The sequence below is a fragment of the Nannospalax galili genome, unplaced genomic scaffold (genome assembly GCF_000622305.1).
Source record: "Nannospalax galili isolate Female #2095 unplaced genomic scaffold, S.galili_v1.0 scaffold874, whole genome shotgun sequence".
Lineage (NCBI taxonomy): Eukaryota > Metazoa > Chordata > Mammalia > Rodentia > Spalacidae > Nannospalax > Nannospalax galili.
This window is the reverse complement of record NW_008334302.1, coordinates 391,073-407,948: the sequence shown is the minus strand read 5'-3', so window position 1 is coordinate 407,948 and position 16,876 is coordinate 391,073. Positions and strand designations below refer to the sequence as shown.

Here is a 16,876-nt window from a genome sequence, read left to right as displayed (position 1 = left end):
TTTATGTAAATCCTCAAGGACTTGTATTGATTGTATCTGTAATTTGTTCTAATGAAATCATATTCATTAATAGAGATAGTGGCTTATATCATGCACACTCTTTACATTACGAATATATTGTTTACATTGTCATAGATTCCTGTTCCTTAGGAAAGAACACTATGAGAAATCATAAATGTTGGAATAAAATAAGGGTTTAAAAGTTTACCAGGCGCTGGGTGTGGTTGCACATGCCTTTAGTCCTAGCACTTGGGAGGTGAAGGCAAGTGGATCTCTGTGAATTCCAGGCCTATCTGGTCTATAGCTGGGGCTATAGGGAGACCCTCTCTTGAAAAGCAAAATTACAAAACAAACCAAAAAATCCAAATAAACAAAAGCCCCCAGAACATTATATTTCAACAAGTTCTTTTTTATGTGTTTACTGTTTTTGTCTTTTGGATACAGTGTCTCCCTGTAGCCCCAGCTGGCCTAGAACTCACTATGTAGACCAGACTGGCCTTGAACTCACAGAGATCTGCCTGCCTCTGCTGCCTGAGTGCTGGGATTTAAGGCCTGGGCCACCATGCCCAGTGAACATTTATTTTTATTTGCTGATGTATTTTGTTTCTTTGATTCACGGTCTCATTTTAGCCTATTCTTGCTCATAACTCAGTATAGTTCAGGCTGGCCTTAAATACATGACAATCCTGCCTCAGCCCTGCATGTGTTGAAATTACAGGTCTGAGTCATCATGCTCAGCTTATAACTCTTGTAAATCACCCAATCCAGAATGGACTGAAGGCCAATTTGATCTGCATATAAAAAGTCCAAAGCACTTTTAAATTAGCAGGCTCATTATTGAATGAGTATTATTTAATAGAATTAATGAAATAAAATATCAGAAGCTGAAAATACAGAAATAGGTTAAATAGAAATGGATAAATAAGAAATTTTAAGTTGTTTTATCATCATAAATACGATGTTTAAACAGAGAATCATATTTCAGTTATATTACTACTTTGATTTTTTTTCATAATTATGTGTGTAAATGACCCAGAGAAATGGAAAGTATCTGATGTAGGCCAAGTTAGTAAGCACCCTTTATCATGTATACATTTCTTCCCAAGAGCCTTTTTCTTTGCTGAATGAGAAAGAGTAGCCTGTGACTTCACAATATGACTTTGCTTTACATATTACTTGTCTGATGAGCTGGTCCCATGAAAGCTTTCTAAGAATCTGAAATCCATTTGGAGACCCCAAAGCCACACTCAGAAGTCCGGTCCTAAGCCTGAGAACTGGGATCCACCCAGTTGTGGTCCCTAGCTTCTGAAAGAGAAAAAGGCAACCAGAGGCAGAGGCTACAGGCCACAAGTACCACGCAGGACAATCTAAATTGTTGTAGTCCACTTTCTCTTGATTATCGTCTACAGTGTATCGAATATCTGTGTAACGACTTGAAAAGACTATGGAATGACACCGGAAATATGACAGAGGGATGAAAAGAATGAGAAGCCTGCTCTCTAGAAACCTATCACATTGTACTTAAATTTTTAGACCTCATTTACAAAATGTTGTCTAAGAAATTAATTCTAAGGCCTTTATAGACTAAGAATCAATTTGCTATCAATGATCATTTTGACAGGATCCTGCATAGACCTACCTGGCTGAGGCAAGGTTTTCAACAGCAGAATTCAAAGCAGCACAGGGTTGGGAAGATGCCACAGAAGAAATAGCTAATTTTTAATGTCTGAATTTATCTTACATGACATCCTTACTTTTTCTCTAATATAATTCTTTTCACTAATCTACAATGTCCTTTTTTTTTTCTTTGCTATAAATAATGGTATCTTAGAGGCTGTCCACATTGTGGGCCCAAACCCTGTCTCCCACCTTCTCTGATACAGCCTACACTCTCCTCATTAGGCTAATTATTGGGATAGAACCTGAGAAAAACAGACAGGGTTCTGTGCTAATCAGATATTCAGTCTATCGGGAGAGCTTGGCAATATTCACATCAAATTAAAATGTGTTATGTTCCATGCAGATACAGTATGAGAACAATATAAGAACATTTAAAAGAGGAGAGGAAGCCAGAGTCAACGTGCCTATGATCCCAGTTACTCTGAAGGCTGAGGTAGAAGGGTTACAAGTTTGAGGACAGCCTGGGAAACAGAATGAGCCTTGTGTAAAATAAAGTAAAATATATAAAAGAAAATATAACATTAGTATAGCTTACTGGCAGAGTAATAAAAAATAAGTTTCAGTTTTGCAAACATTCCTATAACATGAATTTCCATTTGTCTTTTGTTTCCTTCATAACAATGCTTCTAGAGCCTCTGTTGTCTTTTTTCTGAGTATTTGTCAGTTTCTTTTCAGAAATGTCCAATTTTATTTACTACAATATCCTAATTAAACAAAGTTTTGTCCAACTGTCTTTCAGAGCTTGATTAAAGATGGACAGCATGGTTTGCATTTAAGTAAACTTAAAATTAATGCCAGATTAGCCATTTCATAACTGAATTCTTAAATAAGATTTCTTAACATTCTGAGTCTTTTTCTCTCCTTTGAAAACATATAAATGAAACTGTCAGTTTTTGAGAGACTAAATGTCTATAGGCTGCACCGGAGAAGAAATATGACTTTAGAGAAAAATGTCCAGAGCTTATCTGTGAGATAGCTGAATTAGCTCATTTCTCACAAAGAGTGCTTATAAAATGCTGGTTGGTCAGCAGAGAATACGGGAAGGCAAGCTCTTGAAAACAGAATGGACTTCAAAGCAGTGTGTGTAGTCTATTCCATTTTAGCATATGCCATTAACCACTTTCTTTAATTTTATTCATTTATATTTTTATTATGAATTTTATGCTTTTAAACAATCATTTTGTCAACAAGGAGAGACTGCCTAAACTTGTTAGTTTCTTTTAAGATTTATTTTTACTTTTAATTATGGGTATATGTGTTTATGGGAGGTATGTGTATGTGAGTGCAGGTTGCCTGTGGAAGCCAGAGGCTCAGATCTTCTAGGAGCTGGAGGTACATGTGGTTGTGAATTATCTGACATGGTTGCTGAGAATTGAACTCAGGTCCTCAGGAAGAGCAGTATGTATTCTTAACCACTGAACCATCTCTCCAGCCCTATTCCTTGTAGTTTTATTTATTATTCTTGGCAGTACATCGTGCTCCTTTTAGAGATAAGTCTGCATTAAATGCTTGATTTATTTCTAAGCTGTGCACATATTCACAGTATAGCTATTTTTCAAATGTTTATCAAGTACCTAAAGTGGGTCACAACATTAGATTTGTTACTAGCTAAAAATTTCGTGATGGTCTGAAAAAGAATTTTTACCATCTTAGAATTCACACTGTTGTTCAGAAGAGTGTTAAGAAATGAACACATTAAAGCACCCAAACATTCAAATGATATAATTAGGCATAGCCATACCATATTCCCAGTCTACAACGGGGAAGGAAGATTCTAGGCCATGATAAAACAGTCAGTATGATCAGAATTCATGAGTCTTTACCTGGGCATGCTGTTGAATGATTATTACTATTTCATTTAATTTCTTAAAAGTAATCATCACAGCTCAATGAGAAAAATCAAATGGTATGTTGTGTGTATGACATTCAACATCGCAGAGTTTAGATAAATGTTAACTTACTTTACTGTTCCTTCTCAAAATTATTTATGCTACCTTGACTTAGAAGAATATTTTGTTTTATAGATTAACAAATAATGTTTTTGAAAAAAAACCAAAGGATGAATACTTGCAAACACAGAGAAGAATCAAGTGAATGTCTCTTGTTGTTTAAACTAGATTACAGGTAGGCTGGTCACACTTATAGATCATAAATATTTTCTTTTTTTTAGAGTTATAAAACAGTTATAAGAATAAAGATTTGTCATGCTCTAAGAAAACAAATGAACACTATTTTAAACCTCAATCTGAGATAATTTATACAAATAAAATAAACCCAAACTTGAAATGTTTTAATAATATGAGAATCTTATAATTTTCAATTTTCATGTATTTAATACTTTTCAATCTCTAAAAATTAAACAGCGTTTTATATACCTTTATTTCTGCATTTATCAATTGTACCCATTCTCTTTTTTCATATTTTATTTATTATTTTTATTTTATGTATATGGTGTACTGCCTGCGTGTAGGTAAGTGTACCCTTGTGGTGCAATGCGGAAAAAATTAACGAGTCAGTAAGCTAGTATATTATACCTAAGAAATTATAATGGAGGTAGTTTGTTCCCACTAACATCAAAATCATTCATTATCAGATGTTTTGTTAATAAAACTGATAATGTTATAACCAGAGAAGTATAATTCACCTAGATCCTTGAATATGCTTCGATCCCTGCTTATAAATTTATCATACCATTAATCTGACATACCATATCCTTAACATAGGCAAACATAATGGCATGTATTATTTAATATACCTTTCAGGCTCCACCATTATATAACATCTATAGAGCAGGTAGAAGTCTATATGTTAGGTAAAAGAAAAATGCTATGATGAAAATTAAAAAGGATTACAAATGTTATTTTAAGTGTTCATATCCCTGACTTCTTTCAATGTATTTTGTCCACAACTTCTTTGTCTCCCTGAAACAGCTGTTTGTCCCTCTTTCCTATGAGCAAATCTGATTGCTTTCTTCCTATGTCCACACATATCTTACTTAACTTGTTTTTTTCCCACATATAATTTATTTAACTCTAATTTCTCCACAAAGCCACTCTTCTTTTCTAACTTCCTAATGACTGTGAGTTTCTGGGTTTTAAAATCAATTTGTTATTTAGAATAACAACCCTGCTTTTTAAATGAAATTTTATTTTATTATTTTTGTGGGGTTGTTTTGCATTTTTAAATTGAATTTTTAAAATAATTTTTATTAATTTTTTGTATATTTCATACAGAACAGTTCGAAATCTCTCAATCATCTTTATACCCCTGTCCCCACTGGCACTCTCCCCCACACACCCCCATTGGAGCCCACATACTCAGTGTCCATGTCAGGCCCACTGGCTTCCCAGTGTTCCCAGAAGTTCCCCAGTTCAAGCCCATTCACTAAGTCTAGGCAGCCTCTGTAGAGTCCCTTGTCTTAGGAAGATCAGCTCTTCTATGGAACATAGAACAGGGTTAATGAAGAGTAAGGACATTAATGAACCTCTCAGTTCTCAATAATGAAGCTTCTTCATGCAACAAAGGGCCAGGAACACAAAAGGTCACAAATAGCCAAAGTATAGAGATCAAGAGTCTGCTGAATGCTGGTCCTTGGAAGGATCTTTATTAATCCTCTCCTACCCAAGGCTCAGGGACCATCATGGAAGAGGGGGTGGAACAACAACTCTTTTAGAAAACCCTTTGTTAAACACTTACACTGCTTCTTTCTGCCCCCACCCCTCATCAATACTCCCACTCCTAACACTGAGCTGTGCCTTTTGAACTTATCTCTGTCAAAATTGATCCTCTCATAGGAATGATTAAAATCCCAAACTACATTTAGATTTTGGCCGGCTCACAGACAGGAGCATTTGCCTTTACAGACCTCTTTGGAGGCTCCTTCCTGCCTTCCCTGTTTCAGCCCTTCTGCCGTTGCTCCCGAGATTTCTGGACCTAGCCTCTTCTCTCCCTCCTCTGATGACTTTATCTGTCAACCCAGGTTTTGTGAAGCCAGTCACTTCAAAATATTTGGCTCAAGTCCTTGTCTTCTTTCAAAATTATTATATTATTTTAGTGCCTGAATTATTTTACATAAATTTTACTATTTCTACTTATTTATAATGATATAGTTAGTACCAATCCATCGCTTGTGCTTCAAGCTGGCATCATTTTTGCTGTCATAACTCCCACATCTCATCAAATGCCAGTTCAACTCAATTCCTCATTCTGAAACTATTAAGTTGATAGTCATGAAATGGAAAAGTCTCATGGTGCCCTTCTTTACTTAATACATTTTTGTGCCTGGGGATAGGTCAATATGCTGTTTTCCTGTTCAAAAAACTACTGTGAACCAAAGTCAGATACCACAATAGACAAGCTATTGAATCAGCCTAGGTGTCCACTAACAGATAAATCAAGAAAGAATATGTAGTCTATGCACACAGTGGAATTTTATTCAGCCATAAAGAAGAATGATATTGTGCAGTTTGCTGAAAAAAAATGGATGCAACCAAATCATTATATTGAGTGAAGTAAGTCAGACACAGAAAGACAAATATGTCATGTCTTATGTTTTCTCTTTTTGGGGGTCCTAAAATTCTTTATAGATACATAAAATATGCATATATATGTGAATGTATATGTATTACATGGCAGTAGAAGAGAGACGGGGGAGAAACAGAATCGAACAGGAGGAAATGAAGAAAGGGGAGAGAGAATGAGGTGAGGATGAGTATGAATGAGTACATGATATACTTGAAAGAATTATCTTTATGAAGCCATATACCACATATAATGAATATATGTAAATAAAACTATGGTACATTAGTACAGCTTTTTAAAAAGTAAGAATTATTGATTACATGCCACTACCAAATTGTCTCTACCTTACATTGTTTTCTATGATAAAAAATTAGCCATGATTAAATAATTTTTATGTTTTTCTTTTGAACAATCTACTTCATCACGTGTACTACCTTCATACTGAGTTTGAAGATAGATGGTGATTTCTCTTGGAGGGCATTACTTTGTATAATGCCTCAAAAAGTATGTGTTATCCTCAAGTACAGCTTTACAGCCTCTAAATGATAACACTTTCACCTCCGTAATTTGTCTCTGATGTTTCTTTCTTACAGATTGTGACCTGGCACTACCCAAACCATACCTTATTCTTGCAAAATTCAGCTTAAAAATACTTCATAATGACTTCAGTGGGTAAGAGAATATTCCATCAACTAAAATTTTAATGGGAATAATATTATTATGTGCATACATTGTTTTAGTGTTTGTTTCAAATATCAGCAGATTCTGGAGTCAGAGAAAACAACCATATCTTGTACCCCAATTCTCCAAACCAACTATTCAGCATATATTATACTTTAAAATAATGGTAAGAGGCCTTATGTATTAAAATTATTCTCATATGAAGTAAATTGGGCCAGTTAATTTATTATAGAAATTACACAAATTGTTCAAAAGAGTAATTTTTAAAATAATAGGGTTTTATTTTGCTTATCTGAGAAAACTGCTCCTCTTTTATTATTCCCAGCAAACCCTCCAAATTGATTAATGAGTTACAATTTAGAATACGCCTATGAAACAATAACACAATGATCTCGGTAGTTGGCATTGGAATAAGGATTTTCCTTAATACTTCCTATGACAGTAAGGATTTTAACCCCGCATATTAGATGCACTTGTTTCATCCACGGGGCTTAGCTTTCAAAAGGGCGTGGAAACGTATCTTCAATGGCATGCAAAGCAGGTATGTTACAGTCATGAGATTTCGATTTTGATGGAGAAAGTGACTGGCTCACATAGGCTAAAACGTTTCCTAGTTAAAAAAAAAAAGCCACAACTTTACATTTGATACACTCTAGTACATTATACAGTTTCTGTTGGTCTACTCATTCAAACACAACCTTGAAACTTCACTTTTAAACCTGAGCTCTTTGGGAGACAGCAGAGTGTCTAGCTACAGTTCATTTACTACCGTTCTATCACTCTTTGAGCTCCACTGCTTTAGGGAAGAAAAAAGACAATGGGAAACCACAGACCTTAAAGCCTAAATGAGGCACACACATTTTTATGTTTCTTAAACAATCTATAAACATCTTCTTCAGGGATAATTTCCCTGAAATATATTCCTTTTGATCCTACTTATGAAAAACCAAAATTCTAGTCACTCCAATAATGTCATATATTTAACAGAGTAAGGATCAATACTCATCTGAAAAGAACATTTGTCTAAGCTAATTAATCATATCTGTCTTTGATAAGTCAGAATCTCCAAGGGTAAAATCATGTTCTAGATTACTAGGGGGGGTAGAGGGAGAAGAAAGACTGTGAGAGCACATACATTTCCGTGATGGTCTCTGGCAGATTTGTGGGGATCTCAGTGAGACCCTTCCCCCGGCAGTCTACGATATTGTTGCTGCAGGTACAAGCAGCTGGGCAGTGTAGCACGCTGCAGGAGGGAGCCATAAATGACTGGTGACCTAAGAGAGGGGTTGAAAAACAGGAGTTAGAGTTTTCCTCTTAAATTTCATAGTGGTGAAACATGCAGACTTATCTCAATTAAGAAAGCATGTGACAGATAAATATCTTTAATGTCTATTAATTAAATGGTTGTATATCTTTAAAATTCATTTTGGAAGCATGCGTTTGTATTTTGGGGTTGATATTCAAGTGAAAGAATTGAGATTTTAAAAACTGGTTATCAACCTGAACTTGAAAAAAATCATTAATAAGGCTAAATACAGATTTAAGACCAGAATTCTATTTTAAAGTAATCTGGGTTTCCAAAAGGCAGCAATTTCGAGCAATCTATATTAATTTCTAATATAAATATGCTTAAATGGTGCTCAGTTTTAATCAAACTTGTATGGCTTAATTTCCTTTGTCTCAAAAAAAGAAAAAAAAAAACACTTCCATCTTGGTAGACATAATTGTTGCTCAAATTAAATTATGAAATTCCAACTAATGTGGGAGAAGATTAGATAGAGAAAGTTGAATGTCTGGGTAGATTCAAAATTGCTTCTTTTTTAAAGTTATTATAGAAATTTGTGTGACATCATTCTGTAAGTGTCCATCTATAGGATTCTCTTCAGCACTTCCTCTGATTTGTACTTTACTATGAGGAGTCATCTGCACATGTATAATTTTACTCCTCTGAATTTGAAAACAAAGCTATTATGAAATGAGATTTGACTATTTGAGTGATGTAAAACAGAACATCCCTGTCCAGGCTGCATCAAACAGGCACCTGCTCGGTTGTAGTTCCTGGAGGAAAGCAGGGCAGCCTTCTGGGACCTGCCAGGAAGGATCCCCAGTAGGAGTGATATACCAAGGAAGAGAATGTAGGCTAGCAGATGAGCTTAGCCCTCTAGACACACTGTCAATCTACAACAATAGTCTAAGTCTAAGCAATGAAAGAAACATGTAAACTTGCCTTCTTCCTCATCTAGAAAGCAGCATGGAAAAAGCAAAGAGAAAAAAAAAGTGGTTAGGTGAGAATTGTTAGTCATTTATTTGGATTTTTTTAAAAGCAATCAGACGTATTGAGAATGTTCCGTGACATTATACAAGAACTATAGTTAGGTTATAAAGTGTATAGAATATATTTAAACTTAAAGACAGTTTCTAAGTATATAATTATAATTTAGCAACTTTTCCTCACTTCCTTAAAATGGTTAACTACTTATGATGTATGACAGTCATCCCTTGTGAAACATGAGGGAAGATTTCAGGACCTCCATAGCAAAATCTGTGGCGGCACAAGTTGCTTATGCAAAATGACACTGTATTTGGATATCACCTAGGCAAATCCTCTCATGATGTGGATTGTTTTTAGATTGTAGATTACTTACAACATACTTGTAATACTGTATTGTTAAGGAAATAATGATGATAAGATATCTGCACATTTTCAGTATAAATCATTTGGTTTTAGAAATATTTTTGATCTGTCATTGGTTGTATCCATGTTTGTGAAAGCCATGGATACAGAGAGCTAATTATACAAGAATTAACAATTTTGTGACAGGATCATTGAGGGAGTCAGTGGTAGAGTTCTTGACAAGAGGTACCTGGGTTTGATCAACAACACGACTAAAAAATTTATGTATTTTACTTTAGTTTAAACTAATTTTCTGATGCAGACCAAGCCATATAATTAGAAAATATTTAGGTATATTTTAATATGTATTTATACATTATAAATTTGTGTGTATGCATACATACATCAATGTACTCATGGAATATATAGATTTAGACTTTTGAACTTGACCATAGTTGGAAAAGCTTATTTTTTTGTACCATATTTTAGTCTCTAATACAGAAAATACATTTTATTTTTGATACAGATGTTATAGAGAGCCAAATTAAGCCAACTGTATGTGAAATATTTAGATATTGCATAGACATAGAGAACATAGTAAATGTTAGCTACTGATATTTTATATACCCACAAGTAACTTCCATTTGCAAAGTTTTATTACATAAGCCAGTCATATACTTAAGTATAACTGAGTCATAAGTGCATATATTATATATGCACATATATACATATACATGATAAAATACTCCATCATTTAACAATTACTGTTATTTTATTTTGAATCAGAGAGCAGGGATCCAGGATTAGCTAATAATTTTTCATTAGTTAATATAAAAGTAGATAATAATTTTAACGAATGAAAGGGAAAATAACTCTTTACAAGTAGAACTACAATCTAGAAATTTCCTATATTTCTCGTTGTGTGCAAACTGAAAATTATAAATTTATAAATAATCACTATTTGCCAACCATGTACAAATATCTTAGAACATAATCTTCTTATCAGTGCAAAGGAAACTGTCCACCAAAATTGATCAGTGCGTGAAAGCACATTTGGGGGCAAAACTGAAACTTGAGATTTTGATTCTTCACACCTGCTACATAATAGTATCACAAGAATATAACATAGCTGAGCTTTCTCCCTTACCACTGCAGACAAATTCTCGTTTTTGAACTTCTGCTACATTATGACCCCTCAGGTGGGAAGGGCCCATACACTGAGTGTACAGGCCCACACGAGGCCTTTGGCGAAGCCAGTCTGAGAGCCAGGCCAGGTGGCAGTCGCAGTACAGGTTGTTCGAATGCAGTCGACTGAATCGGAGGAAGGGAATTTAAAGCAAGAAAACAGGAGAAAGTTAATTCATGCACTTTTATTTATGAGTATAAACATAGATAGATCTTTGAGGGTTTATATCTAATTGTTTTTCAAATAATTAAACCAGTTCACAAAGCAATTTTTCCTGTAGCCCCAACATAACAAGAGCCAATGGAGGTGGACTAGGGCTGCAGGTACATAGAGGAAAAGAACAAGCTAACAGAGTTGTGGCTCATAGGTTAAATATCAGTAAGTTTGATTATTAGTCTCTATAGCAACATCTTGCAAAATCTTTTTATCAGAGCACCTTTTATTTTGCTGATGAAGACAGACTAATAATCAATATAAGACACTATTTTATTCACATCCCTGTTCTAATTTCTTTACCCTTTCCCCCTCTCTTCTACCCCTCCCCCCTTTCTCTTCCCTCTCTCTCAAAGAAAAGAGATGAGCTGCTTTGGCTCTTAAGGAACGATCCCCAAAGAACAGAAGCAGAAATTAAAAGGCGTAAGTGGCGGGAGGGAAGGAATTAAGTCAGTCCCTCTCTGTTGGCAGGATCCGCACAAGCTCATGGATTGCTTCCAAATGGCAAATGATACTTCTCCATTAATAAAATATCAGACAAATGTATCTACTAAATTAGGTAAATGACTTCAAACTGGCTTTTATGTTTTCTTAAACTCAAGAAAAGTACATCGAACACTATAAATCAAAGCATCATTCCTTGAATTGTCTATGACACAGTAAAACCATTTTAGCCCTTTTTAGCTTATGTGTTCAATTGTAACCCAATAATGGTAATGGACAGTAAAACATATAACTTAGTCAGAAAGATAATTGAACTATAAGAATGGAATTTTTAAGTACCAATGCTAGTAAATAAAAATGACTAACCAAAGGGAGGGGATTTAAAATTAAAAGGTCAACTTTGCTTTATACTTGATTCTGTGGATAAGGACCAGGTTATCGTACATCAAAGCTAGATGTTAGATTCTGTTTTCATTAGACATTTTGGGAAAGCTGGCGACTGCCCCTCAGTTTCCTGAGAAGTTGAAGTCAGGCCTTTGGAAGCTCGGTGGCACTTCTACCTGACTCTTCTCTGCTCTTCTCCAATCTTTTCATCTAAACATATCAGGTTTCTATGACAGCAACTGGGTGTACGCAAATTTGAAATGAAAAGAGGATATGAAAAATTTAAAAGCTGATTTGGAAGACGAACTAGTGTGTGTGTAACAGAAAATAAAGAACGCTATAAATATGCACAGGGCAGATATTTTTACACTTTCTATAGATTCATTTTTGCAGAGATTGAAGTCATGGTCATTTTCTTTCAAACACATTAAAGTTAACAGAAAACTAATTTTGTCAAAGGTGGTTTGAGTGAATGAGTTTATTAATTAAGTCATATTAGTCTCATTCTCATAGCCCAAGGAAAACTGAATTTAGCTGTTTTTATACACTTAGAATTCTTTTATTTTGCTGCATCATGTTCCAAGGAAATACTGTGTTTTTACATCCAAAATTAGAGTTTAATAAGAAAACATATTAAAGTAGTATTGCCAAATCATTAAAAGTCTTATAATTCAATATATTTTTATTAAAGAATGAAAATAAATGTGGTTTTGGTTATATGCTACTTGCTTATTTATTTGATTATTCATTTATTTAGTTCTTTTTTTGAGATGGTCTCATATAGTGCAGACTGGCTTTGACCTCACTATGCAGCAGAGCCCAGTCTTGAACCACTAAACCTCCTATTTCCTAATGTTGAAATCAGACTTGTGCACTACCATGCCTGGCTTTGGTATATGCTATTTTAAAATGCAAAATATTTTAAAAATATAATCAAAATAGTTTTGCCAGATTTAAAAATACATTTTCTACCTCAAAACCTAAATCTTTGGTTTTATTTCCAACTATTTCTTACATATTATAAGTAATACACTTTTTAGTTCTAGGTGATTTTGAAACACAATTCACGTGAGATTTACATCTTCAAAGACTGTAATTAAATACTTGGGTTTTAATGATTACTTTTTCTTAGAGATAAAAAATAGCTCTAGTTCATACCTTATTTCACAAAAATATCTTAATGTCCATGTATAACCTCTGCAAAGATCTTTTGCAATATAAATGCTGACACGGCCTTAATTATATAATCAGCAGTGGATGATGCTCCAATTTTACATTACAAAGAACATTGGAGCACTAGTTTAGGTTTATTAGGTCTGCTTGCAATATGTAATAAAATCATAAAGATTTCCCATTTATCATGTCTGACAGCCAATCAAGGAGTCTTCTGCTTCTTAATGGAATGTGACCTTTATAATAGCTCAAAGTAAATGTTTTTTTTTCAACTACAAACTTTCCATAATGGATAACACTTAAAGGAAGCTTTGAAGTTTTCAGAATAACAGTACATTTCTTAAAATACCATTTCTACAATTACTTCAAAGTTGCATTTTTCCTTGCCTACACCATAATGAATTAGTAGTGCTGTACTTTGCTTATTAAAAACAGTATTGAAGAAACATTTTCGCTTAATTAAATGTATCCTTTTGTACAGTGTGACTACTTACAACGTCCTAAGTTTAGGCATATGGTTGAAACTTGCCACAGAAAGTCTAGTAATGTTGTTATTGTTGAGAGTGCTATAGAATAAAAAAAAAAGAAATTTTCATTAGATATTGAACACCATTGATCATTTCACATTACCAAATCAAAAACTTCTCATCACTAAATTTATGCAGAACAATTAATTCCCTGGTGGAGAAGGCATAGAGATTCATTGCTTTGTAGAAAACACGATCATTAATTTTTATACTTTAGCATACCTGGTGTACGTTCATAGTTATTCAATATTTGTTACAAATTTGTGGGTTAGGCCAGACCATTGTTGCTACATCATACTTTTGTATGCTTGTCTGCTTTAAAAACTGATTAAGGAGTGAGCGTATGAATGTCTCCATTAGAAAAATTGCACGTCTTCATATGTAATCCATGTGCATGAAGAAATTAACATCCTTGGATTATCCAGCTGGACTCTTATATCATCAATACACAGTCGTTACTGTCTGGTCTTGAATCAGAAGACTGCTACATATCGCTCGATATGGAGAATGGTCACTGTTGAGATTTGGGTGTAAGAACATAGATCTAAATTTTGTAATTGTATCAGGTGGGGATGAAGTGGCTGGTTCTGGCAGTATATTGAGATCTGAATGTGTTCTAACAATTTAAGTTGTGAGTTGTGAGAGAATATATTGTCTTTTGTTTTTTAATGATGTTTGATTCCACTCATATTTATGGTTTCTTGTGGTGTAACAGGAAGATGGGCAGTTGAACAGGTTATGTTGAAAATAATCCCCGCTTGCTTCATATTTGCTCTTAATTTCTTCATCATAATTATTTTCAGTTTAATAAATTATTATTTTAAGGGTGGGAAAAGAAGTCAATTCAAAGAGAATCCTTTGAGAAGTGAAACCTTTCACTTCAAATATCAGGGTATATTTTAATGGCACTTGACAAGATGGTCATTTTCATTGAACACAGGTAAACGTTAGCTGTAGACTACAGGAGCCATTGAATTCAATGTTTTACAGACGTACTGATGTAGTTAGTTATTTTTCCTATGTGACTTAATTAATTAGGTTACTTCTAATATCTTAAAATACATTGCAAAACTGACCAGCAAAGAGAGACCATCAACATTCTGGGATGCAGTTGCAGTGCTCTGTTGTACTGAGTTTAAGTCAGTTCAGTTCTCCAGCCTCCCTAAATCCCAGTTGATGTCTCCAGTGAACATCATTGACAGCTTGCCTAAAGAGGTTTTAAAGATTTATTTAGTTTAGTTCAAACTCATTGATTCAAAACCACAAAATAAAATCTTAAAACATAGGAGAAAGGATTGTTCCAGTAATTTCCATTTTGAGGTTCCAGGGAAAGTCAGACTTTTGGTCATTTTCCACAGCACCAGGACAAGAGACCACAGAACATTAGCTGGGATGACAGAGAATTTCATGGCTGCATCACCAAAGACTTTGCTGTCCTCCACTGTCAGTCTAGTTTGCATTAAATTTTTCTTTTACTTTTCTAAAAGAAGAGTTAGAGATTTTCCTAAAAATACTTCAAAGGTTTACCATGAAGTGTGGGAAAGGTGCTCAGAATATGGTAAGACGTACTCAAGTGTGGGTATGGGTGATACAACGGCGAGGCCTGTTTGCTCTTCATCTCTCTTACGAATGGTGATTCCACTTCTCTGTTCCCTTCTTCTTCATGTTTCTTTTCTGAACTCCATGGACTAGTCATTTCAAAAGTCAGTGCCAAATCTTTACCACAATCACACATCATCTACCTGGTCCGTCAAGGCAGTTATTTTGTGCCTGAAGATGCTTGCCCTCTTCAGTGCTGTCCTCAGTGTACTGTCAACTGCCCATAAAGAATCGCTTTCCATTTCACATCTCACTTATACACCCCACAGATAAACTCTTGTTCCATAACTTTCGCATCACATTCAGAGGCACTAAGAAAAAATAAAAATATCTCTTCTTATTAATTGTATTTCCTCTTTAATTCCTAGAGTTCTGTCGGTTCTCAAAGGAAATTTTCACTTTCTTTTCCCACCTCCATTATTTATGCTGACTTAACGTGACTAAAATCTCTGGAGTACAAAGCACATTGAAATGTGACTTTGGGGACATATTTTTCAGTTTCTCAGATGCAGCAAACATGCATTAATTATAGAATATACCTTGTAGCATTTCCATTCAAAGGAGAGTTTTCATTGAATGTTGAAACTTGTTCCTGTCAGTTGAAATCTTTTCTCAAAATGGTTTTTCATGTAACAATAAACAGTTTCTTAGTATTTTAATGATCGTTGATGATTACCAAGCATGCTATAAATACTGAGACTCAGTGACTGAAAATAAGTGAAACCAACAAAATAGTTTTAAAATCAGCACTCAGTACCGTAGTGTTTACTAAGTATGATGGCAGAGATACGTCATAACTGTGAACAAATTGTGCTCTGAAAGAGAAGGGGACATATTCTGTCTACTCATAGGAATTAAATTTGCTCAAATTCAAGGTTTTCTTTTTGTTTGGAGAATGTATTTCAGTGTAAAAGACAACTTGGTAGGAAAATACAAAATGTTTCCCCTGAAATCATGAACAACCTCTGAGACTGTCACTATGATTTAGTCTTTTTTATTTCTTAGTACCAGGAAAGTGTAAGACTTGGCACAAAGTCTGGTCTTTAATGGGCATGACTCACTATGTTTCAATTTAATTAAATTATGCCCATTGTATAGGAAGGAAAATGTAAAACTAGCAGTTTCAGAACATTTCAGATTCAATGACATTTTCGTTTTCTGAGTCTAATGTCCAAAGAAGAAAGCATTAAGGTGCAGTTCTCAGTATTATTTTTCATACTTAGAAAATACTTCATTTTATTTTCTACCAACCGGAATTGTAGATGAACACTGTTTACTGAGCATAGAAAGGAATCTATCTACTCTCCACTCTCATCTATCTTGAACTTTCACTTAACTTTATTTTACACTTTCGGATAGAGATCTCATTCCAACCGAACACACTTCCATGGGTAATTAGAATGATTATACCATATTCTTTTGTTTGGCCGCAATAGTGTCAGACATTCAAACATGCTCATGGAGACAAAAAAGAGAAACAAAACACGAAGTTAAAACATTGTAAATCTGAAATTCCAGATGAAGATTAAGTTACTGGTCTATTGCCTCCACAGGATAAGAAGATAACCAGCTCCCTAAAGACTCCGAATTCTGACGACCTTTCCGAAACCTGTCATAGTTTAGGTCTATGATAAATCCCAGTCACCTTGGAATTTTATCCAATTTTGCTTTATTAGGCAAATCTTGTAAAAAAATATTAAAATATATGCTATTAAAATGTATATTACAACATTACTTTCTTGACATCACAAAATATCACATAAAACATTGAAATATTTTTAAGACACCCATATTTTCTTATAACTTGCAGTCATTTCAGTTATCTTCTGCTGTAAACAAGCTCTGATGCTCTTG

At 34.4% G+C, this 16,876-nt stretch overlaps 1 protein-coding gene across 4 annotated transcripts in view; it reads right to left on the bottom strand.

Moving 5' to 3' along the window:
* Positions 1-16,876, bottom strand: part of Slit2 (slit guidance ligand 2) — a 354,605-nt gene that overhangs the window by 111,129 nt on the left and 226,600 nt on the right. For 2 of the 4 annotated variants that reach the window (XM_029561716.1, XM_029561715.1), the window contains exons 7-10: positions 13,391-13,462; positions 10,644-10,807; positions 9,110-9,121; positions 8,018-8,156 (exon numbers count right to left, since the gene is read on the bottom strand). In XM_029561716.1, the coding sequence (XP_029417576.1) occupies positions 8,018-8,156; positions 9,110-9,121; positions 10,644-10,807; positions 13,391-13,462 (387 nt within the window). The remainder of the gene's footprint in view (positions 1-8,017; positions 8,157-9,109; positions 9,122-10,643; positions 10,808-13,390; positions 13,463-16,876) is intronic. The other 2 variants (XM_017797197.1, XM_017797196.1) reach the window with 1 other exon arrangement.